Here is a 15724-nt window from a genome sequence, read left to right as displayed (position 1 = left end):
ATGGGGGGCCTGATATAAACAGCAAATTCTTCAAGATACCCCTGAGACAGAATCAACTATCTTTCTGAGCTAACAGATGGCAGTGAAAGCACTGCCCCTGGAGGCTCTCCTGAGCTCCCTCTTCCCAGCCACACCTATCCAGAGCTGGTGCCCTGAGGGTAGTGATTCTTGCTTGTTGCAGGCCTTAACCAGTTGGTTATATTGCCTAATCATTTTCTTTCAATAAATCATACACGGTGCCATTAGAAAAACCACCTGACCATTCAAGTAGGTAGAGAAGCAACAGATATTGTGATGCACAGGCCAAATTTTGTGACAAACATGCACTGTTTTGCTTGTATGATGCTCACTGGTGCTAATATTAATGCACTGTGACACTGAGTGGGAAGCAAGCAAAGGGCCTGATGGTAGGTGCTAATAAAGTGCTGGAGGGCACTACTGTGTGTACAGCACAGGTTATCCTGTACCCTGTGTTACCTTCAAATGCAGTGAAAAATGGTGCCTTTTCTGTTTCTGAAGATGGATTTTATGCTTACCAAAATACATTTGTCTCAAATGTTCATCTGAAGGATACTGATTATCTGGGCTGAAATGAACCCATTCCAGCTGGGCTATCCATTGCAATATGAACTGCTTTGGTTGTCTTAGAGACAAGACAGAATCCTCTGGAAGTATTTTCTTATTTAATATCTACAGGAAGCTGCTGGGAGAGGTCATATGGACCCAAGTGTTCTCTTGTTCTTCAAGATTTAATATCAAGGAAGTGGCTGATATGTTGCCTGAGCAAAATAATAAGTTGAATTAAAGAACAAACTAAAATTAATTGCACAAAATGGCAATACTGATGGTTAGCTGAAAGTTTGGCTTTACACTCTTGATTTGACCTATTTTAGATAAGATCTGTGATACCCCTAATGTGCAGATGAGAGAGTTCCTTGATTCAATATTGTGACTGGACTTTCAGGTGGCAGCAATGGTAAGGTCTGTATTCGTACAACAGCCACTCCTAAAAAGTCTGATTTGGCAACATTGGTTACATAATATTGGGACCATTGCAATATACCATACATACAACTGTACTTGAAAAGCATCTGAAAAGTTCAGTCTGTAGCAGCTATACGAAAACAGTGAAGATTGCTCTAATATATAAAGACCTGCATTGGTTGGCAATTATTTTCTATGTGTAGTCCAAGAAGTTGGTTTCAGACTTCAAAGCTAAAAAGGGCTTATAGCCTGGCTATATAAGGAACTACCTGCCTCACACTAAATGAACAAACAATAACTCTATCTTGCTAGAGTTCAGTTCAGTCTGCTTTGTCCCATTCAAATCAGGACTTTCACAACACCCCCAGTTAAGCTTCTGGTGTAATGAAGAGCTATGGCTCATCAGCATACTGATGGCATCTCACCCAAACCAGTGGAAGATCTCTCCCAGCAGTTTCATATAAATGTTTAACAGGACAGGGTAGAGAATCAAGCCCTAAAGGACCCCATTGGGATGACCTGTCTTCCCCCACTATGGTCCACTGAGACCATCTCCTGGACCCAGCCTGCTATGCTCCTTCACTCCCAGCACCTGCAGGACTCAGGAGGGACCTGGGTTGAGCCTCCAGGTGGCAGAGGACATACTAGAGAGTACTGCCCCATTAATTAGACTCCACAGGCCAAAAGGAATCTCAAGTAACACTGCAGATGGTGCAAAACGGACATCAGATCCTGCCTGTGAAAAGTCAAGATTACAGAAACTGTGAGTTTATCAGCAAAAAATATCTATGCCATGACAGATTACCTTTTCTAAAGTGGTGCTAAGTTACTAGTCAAAATACTTTCATGTAGCTTCTGCAGCAAGACTGGTAATGTCCACTTTACTGGGCGAGATCCATGGCAAGGTCCATGATCAAGCAGCACACATGTGTCTTATATTCATACTGTTGCATCTTCATCAGGGTATTTCCGCCAACGATTAAATTCTTCAGAAGCAGGAGCAAAAAAACAGAGTTATTATAATAATTATATGCATTGATGCACACATATATCAACATCAATGTGACTTCCCTGCTGACTTACCCTAGTATTCAAATGAATATAAATGCCTAAAGCTCCAGTCCAGTGTTGGGAATAAACTCCACTAAACCTCAAGGATTTACTTTCAAATAGAATAGCATAGCACTGCACTGTGAGAGTATCATATAAGAATAGTTATGTATTTATGCACAATGTTCTGCAAAGCTCTTTTGAGAACTAGTTCAAATTGCTTTTCTGCATTTTCAGTGCAGATATGGAACAGAACTTGTTTCTAAAGGTTAGAAATCAGTAAACAATTCTACACACCACACTAAGCTACTATGTAATTTGTTTGGGGTTGGCTCAGGAACCAATAATTGCAGTTTTTAAATCATGACTTGTGTTTTTTTGTAAATGTATAAATCTACCCAATGTGGCATACTCAACAAACTATAATTAAAACAAACCATGGCTTTTAAAAATAATGCTATGTATTCAGCCAGTAACTAGATGGCTTAGAGTCAATTCCAGCCACTGACAAATACAAGCTTAACCCATTAAGCAAACCCACTAACCACCTGCATAACCCGTTTCTTGGAGAAAACCATAAATGCAAGGGAAGAAACACTCTTACTAATGTGTTCATGGCTCCAGGCATAGCTGAGGGTACACAAGCCCAGCAGAAGAGAAATCCCAGGCAATCCATACTTTTTCACACTGACGTTCCTGTTGCAGTATCCATTCCAGGCTGTTTAAGAAAAACAAGCAGTTTTTATGTGGCCCGTGAAATCCTTCCTTTATCATTCACAGTAAAAACAACAGTCCAGCCATCTTTTCCTGGCAGTCTATGGTTGCTATAGCAAACCTTTCCCCCGTTTCAAAGCAGGGTGTAATTTGCTCTCACCTCTGAACGTTGCTCCAAGCATCCCCTGTGGAGACAAGTCACGTAGGCCTAGCCAGGTGGACAAATCCCGGAGTTTTACATCCTTTACGTATTTTTCTGCCAGAGGAACTAGGAGACAGAACAGCGAGATGTTTGCTTATATTACATACAAGCTTTCTTTGCAAGTTTCCAAAGTTAAGCACAGCACCTACTTTCATTTCTTCCCAGGGAAACCGACGTAGTGTTTCCTGGTAGAGTCTTTTGTGCTTCCCTCCAATGTAAGTTATAATGTACATGGGAGTGAGCAGGTTTATTTTTGGCTCAGTTTAATATGAAAATGGATGGTCAGTGAGTAGACTATGGCTTCAGGATTTAGGATTCATTCTGAATGTGTGTCAGTACACTGCATGTGCCTCATAGTCGGTGGGGGTGCAGGCAACAGTATGTTGGCTTGCAAAATAATCTCTGAATGAAAATAACCGACCTTGCATGAAACAGCATGAACAAGCTTGGGGTAAAACTGGAATTAAGTTGCATCTCTGTATAGGTATAATAACAAGTTTAGTTACATTCTAATTTGTCTCAAGCATGAAATGTCCCACCTAAAGTGCAAATCAGGTTGTTTGGGCTCAAAACAGTGTTCTGGGCTTAGGACAGCTCTGTTATGCTTAAGCTCAAAACAACAGTTTGGCAAAGGGATATTTTACAAAGTTTTGCAATGAAAATGGTTCACAACTAAACATCTTGCACACCTGCTTGTGGCATTCTAGCTGAAATGTATGAAAACTGACCAGTACTAGCCCACTTACCATTAGCAGGAAATGGTAAGCCTTATGACTAAGGCTGGCAACCTAGACTACTATCTCTCTTACTAAAAAGTTTTATGTCAAAGCTACGATTGGCCAAAGCTACGATGGACAGCTAAGTTAACAGTTATGGGCGCCCTTGTGGACTACGGCATATGGAAAAGCGTGACTTGGAAAAGAGGGTGAATTAACAAAGCACAACACATGAATTGGTGTGTCGATATGGAGGAAGCAAGGGTGGTTTGCTTGGCACAGCATGAGTTCATCAGGATGCTGCAGTTGTGGGTGTTTTCTCAAAAGTAAATCTCTAGGCACTATGAAAGGCCACACAGATAATTAAATCCAGCAGACCTGACAGTAGCAAAATGCTAGCTAGAGCTAGCCTTGTAAGTGATCTGTACATATAGAAAGCAGGATGTCTAAACACAAATAGTTTTCATGCTGTTCTTTGCAGGGCAACAACAGAGCAGAACATTTTGGCAGGGAAAAGAATGGTTTTCTCTTCTTTTCTTGTAACATAATAGCTAGTTTGAAAAAAACTAAGTACACCCAAATATTTAACCCTGTAATTAAACCAAGATTATCTGTTGTCAGTTTAGTTCATTACAATCCACATAGAGTGGCTACTTCTAGAAGTCTGCTATGCCTGTGGCAGCAAAAAGAGTGCCTGGGTGGAATACGCTATGGCAAGCTACAATGTGGCTTACTTGGCTTTGGTTTGGCATGTTGTGATAACTCAAACAATGGTAGGTCACTTAATAAACCATGGATAAATATGCTGTGGCTAGCACAATGCGTCAGACAGGGTGGAGTTTGGCAATATCTTGTAAGTATATTCCAGGTATATGAAATATTATCCTATCTATATGTTGTTCTAGGATTTACTTTATTACTATAAATTATTTAAGTGTTCCTGTATGTTCCAGAAATGAGCAACAGGAAGAAAAAATTGATTCCCAAGATTCAATTTTCACCTCTTAATAGCAGGTATTTTGTACTAATTGGCAAAGGATATACTCTGAAGCACAGCATTATATATTATCCATAATAGAACATCTCAAAACATTTTCAAGGACTTTTATACAGATTATACAAGTAGCTTGATTGCATCCCAAAAGTAAGTGAGAATGTTTCTATGAAGGCAGGTATTCCACTATATATAAGGAGAAAAAAGTGAGAATAGACCTTTTATTTATATTACACATGCATCTGTTTAATAGCCATTCCATCTCTCAAGGAGGGGGCTTAGAACATCCAACATTTTCAGCCTCTTAAGTAAACCTCCATTCAGAAGGGTTCTGCAGATAGTCATGGTAACTTCAATTTGTAAAAAATCATATATATTTTGAAGTATATACTGTTATTCTAGGTTCCTTAGAAATATTATGCAGTTTCAAAGAAGGTCCTAGTCTGCATTTGCACAACAAATTCAAAATGAACCTTCTTCCTTTACTTAGACACATTTTGAGCTAAAAAAAGGGGAAAAAGATATTAAAGGTGACAAAGAACCAGGTTAATGGCTCCCCAGGACTATTAGCTAGAAATCTGAGGATGATAACAATGAGGATTGTGCAAGGAATGTTTTAAGCGACATAGGCAGCTATATTCTAATGGATCTAAAGATTACTATATACAGGTCTTAGAGTAATGAATTTAGGCTGACTGACAGATTGAAACCAAATACAATGTCTCAAAGAACATATTGATTCTATCAAACAGTAATTTATACTATGGACATAAACATTTGTTTCTCCTAGAGCATAAACCATACATGAATTAATATCCACTTTAACCAATCTAATGGACAGCTATATTCTCTTTTAGAATTCTATGTGATTAAAAACTTTTACCTTTGTGATTGTCACAAGGTAGAATGTGAGCTTCTGGTATTCTGGTATCCCACTGTGGTTCTCTCTCTAAAAATAAGCCCAGCCTTTGATAATTGGGATACAGTTCTGAGAACCACTCCAATCCCAATGAAGATAGTTGTATGTCTTGTTCTGGAGATGTACACCAATGGGAAGTAGTTATTTCTAACCCTTGGAGTGAGGGTTTTCTTAAACCCATCACTGAATTTTTACCTTCTTTTGTCACAATGATCCTTGAGTGTAAATCCGTATTTTTCTCCAAATCATGTAAGTAGTTATTAGGTGTTTTATCATCTCTCATTTCTCTGAAAGCTGCTGTGAATGTGGGACACACATTTGGCTTAGGATCTGGATAAGCAAGACATTCCTTAGGATAATCCTCTGCTTTGAGAAATGAAGAATATGCATCTAACTTACTTTTAAATAAGTGAACTGGGCCTCTGGAAACCCTTCTACAGCTGTCTATAACATGGTCCTGTGATGCGCATGCTTTAACTGTGGTCTTGTCATTTCCTGTGTCTGCATTCCCAATGTTTCCTGTAAGTTCAAGTTCTGAAATGCTCTTCTTGTCCGCAGTGTCTGTAATAATTTGTTGCCTGTTGGCCAAGGCAATCTCTCCTCCTCCTGACAATGATTTCAGAGGCCATTGTCCTTTCTCACTGTTATCAAGGATAGCTTCATTTAATGGGCTATTATGAACAGAGGATTCACCTCTGTTTTTTAACACTCTCACTTGATGATGAGTTGCAGTGATTTGTTCTATTCTGCCACCAAGTCCTTGATGAATTGGTTGAAGACTCTCAATGAAATAATTAGTTGAAAGGGACACATTCTGCTCTACAGGTGTCTCTATGTTTTGTTTTTGTTTTGCACAGGGTTTCTGATATGATTCTGAAGTGGCTTTTCCACTCCGCATTAGTGATTCTAAACTAAGACCAGATATAATCTCTTCTTTAACTAACGAGACTCTGCTGGCTTTTTGGACTGTGGATAACTTCTCTTGAAGTTTTATTTTTGGAAATAGCTTCTTATCAACCTGTGCTGGAAGCTCTTCTGAGGTTTTTTGTTTATTTTCCCTTGTTTGGGGAGACTTTTCACTAGCGCTTTTAATTCGCTTTTCTGTATCTTTATCTGCAGGCAGGCTGATGCTTACTACTGTACCAGTTACTCCAGTATTTTTTCTTCTTTTTTCTTTTGTGACCAAGTCAGTTTTACTCTTTTTACTTTCCTCTTTGGGAATAGTTTCTAAGCTTCTGGTCTGCTGTTTCTTTTTCTCAGTATTTAGCAATTCAGATGTAACAGAATCATGGGCTTTTCTGAGGAGAGGCAAAGCTTTTCTTGAATCTTCACCACCTGCCATCTTACAGTGAGGCAGGTGAGACTTGAGACGTTTAAACTGCTTTTTGCAGTAGGGACAGATTTGTATTTGCAGTGACTTGCCATTCATTGTTCTGCCTGAAAAAGAAAATGAAACCAGACATTGGAAGAACAGGTAGAGTAAGAAAAACTTACCAATATGAAACTTGGGAAAGAGTTTAATACTAATTGGAACTTGTACCAAGGGCATAGTATGGCTGAATGACAGGCAACTTTTTTCCCCCAACACATTTAGTATTTTCATTTTACAAACACAAACATACATTGTACAAAATAGTGTACAAGCATACACTGTTGAGATACTATGTAGTATGTGTACATAGTTTAATGTTATTTTAATAACTGTAAAGAATTTGTCCCACTCCTTTTTTATTGTGCTATTGCCCTGCCGCAAATGGGCACTGTATACGCCAGTGCTGCTGCCAGAATTCATAATAATAAATTTTGCCTAGAAGCACAAGGACCAGTCATTTGGAAGAACCTAAAGAACAGATTCACATGGCTGAATTCACTGTGCTGTACAGCCAAGTGGGATGCATTTAAACAACACCATAGGACTGAAACAAGACTGCATTTTTAAAAAATGGGCAGAATCTTATAGCCTTTCATTCAGTATGATAATGAGCAATTCAGTAAGTTAAGCCTTTATCAGCAGCAATAAGTGGCAAGGTAACTTGTTTTTTTAATAGAAGGCAGCTCACCTGCATATAAAACCAGAAAGTATATGTACTTTTCAATTAACAGAATCCTACATTCTAACTACAAAGAAATTATTTAACTTGCAAGAAAACCTATTCTGCAACCAAAACAAAAAAGGAAAGAAGTGGGACTTTAGTTAATTTGCCAGAAGCAAATATAGTTCAACTCTTGTTCCTAGGCTTCTTAGAGAACACATGCAGTTGCTTAAGATACCAGTTTCATTATTGACAGTCTTCTCAAGAAAAATCAGTACATACTATATCAAGGATAATTAAAAATAAGAAAGAAATAAACCACCTATCCTACTGTTCCTTTTATTGTGATTAAGGTTTAGTCTTGCAGAGCTAGTAACTGGTAGCAGTGATTTGCATTAGTTTTTTCTCACTTCACTCTTCAATCCATTGTTAAAAATAACTGAAAGTGAAAGTGAAGAAAAAAGTAGGCCCTTCTAATAACTGCTGGTTACTGGTACAGTTCCTTTATCATGTGACTCTTTGGAAACTGTTATACACTACAGAAGTGATGTGGTTCTTGGTTACATAAAATTGAGGGGCTTTTTGCCTTATGGATTTTCAAATATGGGATCTTTATACTATAGCATATTGAATTAGACTTAAAAAAAAGAAAAATGAATATAGATTATTATAGACATTCCTTTGTTTAAAAAGATGATTTCATGGTTAATTTAAAAAGCATGATTACAAGTTTAGAACTTCTTGTATAATTAAAAAATTAAAACTGCCCTATAAAATAGTTGAGAAGATATAGGATCCAATTTGAAAGCCACATTGCAAGTCAAGAGGTAAAAAACTCAGAGTATAGCCCTTTGAATATGTCTTTGAGACCAAAACTAGCTTATGTCAACTCTGCAATGTGGCTTAATGTTATTATTCCCATGTTATAGGATTGACAGGATGGAAAGTACATAATTTATATTTGTGATACTGTATAATATACTACCAACAGCTCCATACTGCAGACTAGAGTGGGAACTACAGCCATAACCATCTTCCTGTTAAGGTTCCAGATGAAGAGTGAGGGCCAGTTGATGTCATGATTAAGGTGCTGGCCTAGAAACCAGGAGACAGTGAGTTCTAGCCTCACCTTAGGCATGAAAGCCATCTGGGAGACTTTGGGCCAGTCCCTCTCTCTCCTAGCCCAACCTACCTCACAGGGTTGTTGTTGTGGGGAAAATAGGAGGCATGAGTATTGGGTATGTTTGCCGCCTTGAGTTATGTATTTAAAAAGGCGGGAATAATAATAATAATAACAACAAGGCTTAAATCAGCAATTCCCCAATAAAAGCTTCTATGATCCGGTCTCTACTGGCAAGAGGCAGCGCCACAGATCCCCATCATGAAGCTACATCGACGCTAAAAAGATGCAGACAGACAAAAGGACAATTTCACAACTAGACAAGCTTGTTTAAATAAATCCATTCACTACGTATTGTCGAAGGCTTTCATGGCCGGCATACGATGGCTGGTGTGGGTCTTCCGGGCTGTGTGGCCGTGTTCTTGAAGTTTTGTTTCCTAACGTTTCGCCAGTACCTGTGACCGGCATCTTCAGAGGGCAGGAGCACAGACAGGAGCAGTTCTCTCTGTGCCCAGGATGATGTGACCCTGTTGTGGGTATTTATAGAGATCTGGGGGGGGGAGGGGGGATGGCAGCCACTCAGTAACTCAACCCCCCACACACACACCCAATCCCCCCCCCTCAGATCTCTATAAAAACCCACAAAAAGGGTCACATCACCCTGGGCGCAGAGAGAACTGCTCCTGTCTGTGCTCCTGCCCTCTGAAGATGCCGGTCACAGGTGCTGGCGAAACGTTAGGAAACAAGACTTCAAGACCACGGCCACACAGCCCGGAAGACCCACACCAGCCACCATTCACTACGCTTAAAGTTTGCCTCAGTTAAACTCTCGCTCCCATCGCTCATCGCCACCCCAAAAGGCAGCAATTGGTGGTGGTGGGGGATTTCTTCCAGGTCGGAGCTCTGGCTTGAAACCGGTGGCTTAGCCAGAGGGAGTCTAGGGCCGTTTACTCGGAAATAAGCCCGACCCGCGTTCCATCACTTTCTTTCTGAGGCAAACTCGTTTAATCCCACATACGCCTACCCAGAAATTGGGTTTCCTCCTGTGAATGAGACTCTAAGGAAGCTGCAAACGAAAAAGATTTACTTGGGAGGAAACCGCACTAAACTCAAACGCACTCACACAACTCTAACCTGCACGACGTTCGATAAACCACTTGCCCGCGAATCCAGCAGCGAAAACGGGGAACGCGCCTCCGCCGGAATTGAATCCTTGACCTTAACTCACGACCAAGGGAAAGGCAAATTTGATGAAAGCGCATGCGCTATGCGCGTAACAGTCGCCTTAAGCGCATGCGCGTTAGAGGCACGGCTTCGGGGCCGCCCGCCAATGCACAATCAAAGGCGAGAGCATCTCTGGCCGGAGGCGGTCTTACCGTGCTGCCAATGCGCTTGCGCAGGAAGCGCGTACACCGGAAGCGGGCTCTGCTGGCTTGAGGGCAGAAGGAAGGGGGCGGGGGAAGGTTGTTTGGGAACCGGATTGCGGGGCCCTGCCGTCCTCGCTGCTTGGGGTCCGAGCGGACTGGCCCGGCCCGCCCCGGCCCGGCCATGAGTTGCCGGGGGCCGCTGCCCAGCGAACGAGGAGCGAGGCAGAGGTGAGCGAGCACAAAAAATATGGTGGCCGCAGAGGGGAAACTTGGAACGCAGCGAGGGGAGGCGGGCAGAAACGCCGAGGGCGAAGGCGACCAGCTCGGAGTAGGGCCCGAGGGCCGGGAGGCCTGGAGAGCGGAGGGGGCGCGGAAGGCGATTGTTTTGTCATTGTCATGGATCTGCTTCGAGGCTTCGCATCAGTCGCGGTTGTGGCCGGAAGTCTTGGTGTCTTCTCCAGCTGTTGGAACCACAGTTCCCCCAATCCGCAGCCGCAGGCGCCTTAGCCCTCCTAGCTGGGGAGTCTGAGAACCGGGGTGCAAACGCGAAGGGAGAGGCTGGTGATTAACATGGGGCCGTCTCGTTTCGACGAGATTTGACCCAACGGGTTAAATAGGCACCCCGCATTTTCCTCTCTTCGTCTCTCCCTTGTAGAAATCCAGGGTACTGTGCATTTTGGTCGTTCATTGAACTGCTTATTTTTTTTATGTTTCTATTTTGTTTTTTCTTGAAGTAGCTTAGGGTGGTTTATACTCTATATTTTTGCAAGAACGCTGGCAGGTAGATTAGATCAAGAAACTGCGACTGAGCCAAGATCCTTCTGTCAACTTGATGGCTGAGTAGAAATTTGATCCTGAACTTTCTCATACCTCTAACAGCCTTCTCAGTCATTCTTTACGGCCTCGTCAAACGGGCCTTGAATTATTACAAATAACAAGTTATTATTTGTAAAAGGTTGAATATAGGAGGGCTTTGTAATTTTTCTAAAGCCACCAGGTGAATTTATGGCTTAGCTGAGATTAAAAATGGAGATATGACTCCTAGGCTTGCAATGGAATCCTAAATGTATAGTATTTAGCTGCTGTGCTACCCCAGTGTTATTTACAAGAACAGCTATGATATATATGTTGGAATAGTACAGTAAGCCCATTTATGCACCACTTGTAAATGTATTTCTGTCAAAATCTCAAGTCTGTTTCAAGCCAGAATATACTGCTTTAATGATTCATTGTCTGATAATAAGATCTAGTACAGCTTGATAGAACAATAATCATGGTTGCATATTTGGAGAAATCCCAGTGAATTAAAAAAAAGTCATTGGGTCTACTCAATATGTAAGGGTTAACATTCATAATTGGACAACAAATGAATTTACAAAATTCAGGTATCTTACTTTAAAAAAAATTCTCATATAATAATGGTATAAACAAGATAAATACCCCCAAATTGAAGGATTAGATAAACATCAACATATTTTTATATTTTATTTTATAAGATATAAATATTTTATAATATATCTTTCCCTTTCTGCCAAACAAAGGGTTCAGTGTAGCTTTTCAACTTGCTTAAATCTTTTCAGAGCATCTTAAGAGTATTTGTTTATGAACAGTGTCGTTTTGTGAACCTCTCTGAAATACTATATGAAATATATATGTGCTTTTGTTGGTTGTCTTTGATAATAGACATCTTAAAGAATATCCATATGGAACTTATGCTCATTTAAAAACAGAACTTGTTTTTCTCAAAAGAATGTCTCTGCTTGCTTTTGATTTAAAATATGTATGTATGTATGTATTACAACCTGACTTGAACTGTTGATGGTTTTTGGCAAATAAAATAAATCCTGATAATCTAATTGATAGCTATTAGCCTGAGAAATGTAACTATTTTTCATTGCCAGTTATTCAGAATACTCAGATTTATTTTAAAAATGGTTGCTGAGATGATCCTTCAAGTATTGCATTGAGATTATTAAGCAGTTTGTATGAGGTTTAAACTCTAATTTTAAGAGATAATTAATCTGTACATGATTTTTAATCTGTAATATGGTAATTGAAAGATGCTTTACAGGATGAATCACACCTTTTGGTATGGCTCTCTTCTGGGTTTAATGACTGACTTTTTTGTAGCAATGGGCAGATGGAAAAGAAAATATTGAATAATTTCAGTCTGTACATAATAGCTGTAATGTTATCTTCTAAAAGTATGCTGAGCTAAGTCTATTGCTCTCCAATTTTTGCTTCAGGAAGAGGAGACGAAATGGCATAGAGGAGGATGGGCCAGTCCCACAAACCAAACGTGGTAGCCGAAATGCTGTCTTTCAGGATTCCTGGGATACAGAGGTAAGATTGCTTAAATATCGTTTTCCTTTAGCAGTTGGTATCTGTATTGTCCCACTAACATAGAGTGTGAATAATTTCTCTAGTTAAAATATTTTTACATACATTCTGTTATGCTGTTCCCTTTCAGGATAAGCTCTTATACACAATCATTTTTGCTTCTTTTGACAAATATTCGTTCCTTGCAGTTGATTGTGTACTACCCACTGCCTTTCTACCAATATTTGTTTGGTTTACATTTTCTCCATCATCCCTCCATTAGTAAATGTTTCACCAATGTACACAATTAATCTACTTGGTCTAATTTTTCACCATGTGTATGTAACTGACAATTTTTCACTCTGTTTTCCCTGTCAAACACACAACAAAGAACTTGATATTAAGCACATTAATTTTCAGATCTGTATTCCTTGCTGCATCATGCAACATATCTAAAATTCACTTCATTTCCTTGTAATTCCACATTATTCTTTGGCACTGAAACATATTCCTCCTCCATCTGTTACAAGCAGTTTCCAAATCTTTCCTTATGTTCCCTCTTCTGTCATTCAGTTGGGAGATTAATCTGTCTCCTAATACTTCTCATGTTGGATTTGTATTTTCTCTTCCTGCATTTGTTGTGTTATAACATTCACTGCTTTTGTTTTCTTCCATATCCATTGTTTCCCAAGGTTTGCTGTTGACTCTACAAAAAAGAGTCTGTTCCACATTCAGAACTCTTGTTACCCTTGAATCTTTTACTAGCTGTCATGTGTTCATCATAAACAAAGCACTCGTACTTTTAGATTTATATTCATCCCCTTGCCCTGTGTATATAGGAATAGACTTATGCTTAATGATGTTTTCAAAACAGATCTTTTTCTGAGCGGATACACACCAAGAATAACCATTCTTATATATTTGTATCCCTGAATGGCCCAGTTATTTGTTCTAATACTTCCTCATTTCATGTACATGACCTAGCAGACTAACTTTACCCCAGGTCACATTCATTCAGAATGTTGTGAATTTCCCCCCCAAATCTATCAATTGTTGTAACATTACCAACATTCAGAGGAACATAACATGCAAGTGTCACCGAACTATGAATTGCTTCTTTTGTATGCAGCAGTTTGTTTTCTGAAATATTTTAACCCAGTCATTCATAATCAGACCTACATCTTTGCTTCCCTCTTTGCGATCTTTGTGTTCATCTGTTCCACTCCATAAGATCAAACCTCCTCCATTCAAATCTGTTACATCCTTACCCTTTCTCTCAGTCTCACAAATATGCAGTGTATCAGTTTTCTTTGTTACATTACCTTTGCTAACTTAGGCTCTTTATAATTTACTCCGCTTTAAATACCTATCACAGTTGCTGCCCACAGATTTGACCTGTGCTATTCTTCATTACTTTTGTCAATCAAAGCTTTCACATAACACTTTCCAATAAGATACAGTGTACTCTAGGTTGCCAGCCTTGGTCTTATCCATGCCACATGCATCATTCCCTGAAAATGTTAAGGGTAATACCAGTAATTTTTACCAGTTTGTCTAGCACACTAGACATGAAATGAAAGCTAGTTTTAGCCTGTATGTTTACACTGTTCTCTTCCAACTAGGATCTTGAGATATTAACTTGGAAGCCCACACACAATTATCAACATCCCACCAATTAGGAGGAACATGTAGTGTAGTGACACACTTAGGATGCAAGCATATTCTTTTGTTTGTTAGTTTTGATTATATTAAAAGAAATATTCCGTTTGCACTTGGTGTTGATTCCTAAGCTTTCTTTCAAATGTGAAATTTGAATATGTATGCTTTTGAATTGTATCTTCCTCCATAACACAAAGTATCTCTCAAAGTGATTTATAACAGAACTTCACTATATTCACATTCAGGTCTAATATCCTGAACAGCAGTGACACGGTATCTGTAACGTTTCATTAGCTGAATTTGTTCAAGTGAAGCAAAGTCAGTCACCTTGTGGCTCAGTGCGATGTGTAAATCCAGCCAGTATCTCTCACGTTGATTTTCTCTGATGTTACCCTTTGGCCGTTGCTCAGTCAGCAGGAGAGTTATGGAAAACTCCAAGAATAATAGAACAAGGCAGGCAGCTGGAATCATCTCAGCCTATAAAGGAGGTGCCTGTTCCCTTCCAGGCAGCTGGTATTATGTATGTGCATGAAGAATGCTTCGGATGTTAAACATAATTTATACCATTAAGAAATGTATTATTTTAGCACAGCTCTTAACAGTTTCTATTTGTGTGAAGGTATAATTAAACATTTAACTACTTGAATTCAGCTTTAAAATACCCGATTGCGTTTCAAGAAACACGGTAGCAAGGGCAATTAATCTGTTGAGGAATTAACTGTACTTTGCTTCATCAAATATCTACAATGGGAGATAGTGATTGATAGATAGAAAAACTCACAGTTCAGTTTTATACTTAACATTGTCTGGTGCTTAAGCTTGTTGAATTTCAGCCTCAGATCAGTTGTGAGAACATTATTGAATGTTGTAAGTATGATAATTAAGTATAAATATGACATTTGGAGTTTGTGGGAATGCATTTTTTTTTCCAGTGGAACCGAAAATACAGCAAATGAACATTTCCAAATAAGTTTATACTGGTGGAGCTGGATGCTTAACTTGCTCACTGCAAGGTTCTCCCATAGGAGTAGAATGATCAAGCTTTGGTGCCAGGAGCCCTCTCCACAAAATATCTGCTTAAGACATGGCAGCAGTTACTTTTATTAAGTTATGATGACTAGCCTTCCTATGTATGTCTTGTTCCACAGTCTTCCAGCAGTGAGAGTGGCAGCACCAGCAGCTGTAGCAGCAGCAGCAGCAACATAAGCAGTCCTGACAGAGCTACTGGGACAGAGAGCAGCCTACACCAGATAATGCCAGGATCAAGTCCTGTGACACCTCCTCAGTCTTTCCATGAGCAGTCTGCACTATGCCAAGGTCCTTACTTCCACATCAACCAGATCCTGAAGGAGGCACACTTCCATAGCTTACAGAACAGGGGCCGTCCTCCAACATGATGAGCCTAGCAGCTCTCTGCCTTCTGTGAAGGGGGACAGCACTGTGTGATATTTCAACTTTAAAAAAAATTGTTAAAATTGCACAAAATGCCTGTTGCCTTTTCAATCTGTATTTGGAATAACAGGTTAACAGGTAGTTGTTTACTTGTGGTTTGCTGCACTATTGCAATGCAAAGGGAGCTTTGGAGTAATTTTTATAGGATTCTTCTGGGGACTGGTTGAGGGTGGAGAATTGACATGTCGCAATGAG

At 39.7% G+C, this 15724-nt stretch overlaps 2 protein-coding genes across 6 annotated transcripts in view; one reads left to right on the top strand and one right to left on the bottom strand.

Moving 5' to 3' along the window:
- The window catches only part of MTNAP1 (mitochondrial nucleoid associated protein 1), a 41272-nt gene extending 31310 nt beyond the window's left edge, over positions 1–9962 (bottom strand). For 4 of the 5 annotated variants that reach the window (XM_088138342.1, XM_088138341.1, XM_088138340.1 and 1 more), the window contains exons 1-5: positions 9867–9962; positions 5544–7016; positions 2909–3016; positions 2639–2752; positions 1790–1970 (exon numbers count right to left, since the gene is read on the bottom strand). In XM_088138342.1, the coding sequence (XP_087994468.1) occupies positions 1924–1970; positions 2639–2752; positions 2909–3016; positions 5544–7008 (1734 nt within the window). In that variant the 5' untranslated portion in view covers positions 7009–7016; positions 9867–9962 and the 3' untranslated portion in view covers positions 1790–1923. The remainder of the gene's footprint in view (positions 1–1789; positions 1971–2638; positions 2753–2908; positions 3017–5543; positions 7017–9866) is intronic. The other variant, XM_025168805.2, reaches the window with a different exon arrangement.
- A 172-nt stretch (positions 9963–10134) lies between these two features.
- VCF1 (VCP nuclear cofactor family member 1) lies at positions 10135–15589 on the top strand. The gene is made up of 3 exons (XM_088138339.1): positions 10135–10327; positions 12346–12442; positions 15226–15589. The coding sequence occupies exons 1-3, from the start codon at positions 10281–10283 to the stop codon at positions 15472–15474; spliced, it is 393 nt and encodes a 130-aa protein (XP_087994465.1). The 5' UTR covers positions 10135–10280; the 3' UTR covers positions 15475–15589.
- The last annotated feature ends 135 nt before the right edge of the window (positions 15590–15724 follow it).

The sequence above is a fragment of the Python bivittatus genome, unplaced genomic scaffold, assembly GCF_059951505.1.
Source record: "Python bivittatus isolate LINGU-HERP-01145 unplaced genomic scaffold, Pbiv_v1 ctg000220_np1212, whole genome shotgun sequence".
NCBI lineage: Eukaryota > Metazoa > Chordata > Lepidosauria > Squamata > Pythonidae > Python > Python bivittatus.
The sequence above is the reverse complement of the archived record's forward strand: the minus strand, read 5'-3'. Positions and strand labels throughout refer to the sequence as shown.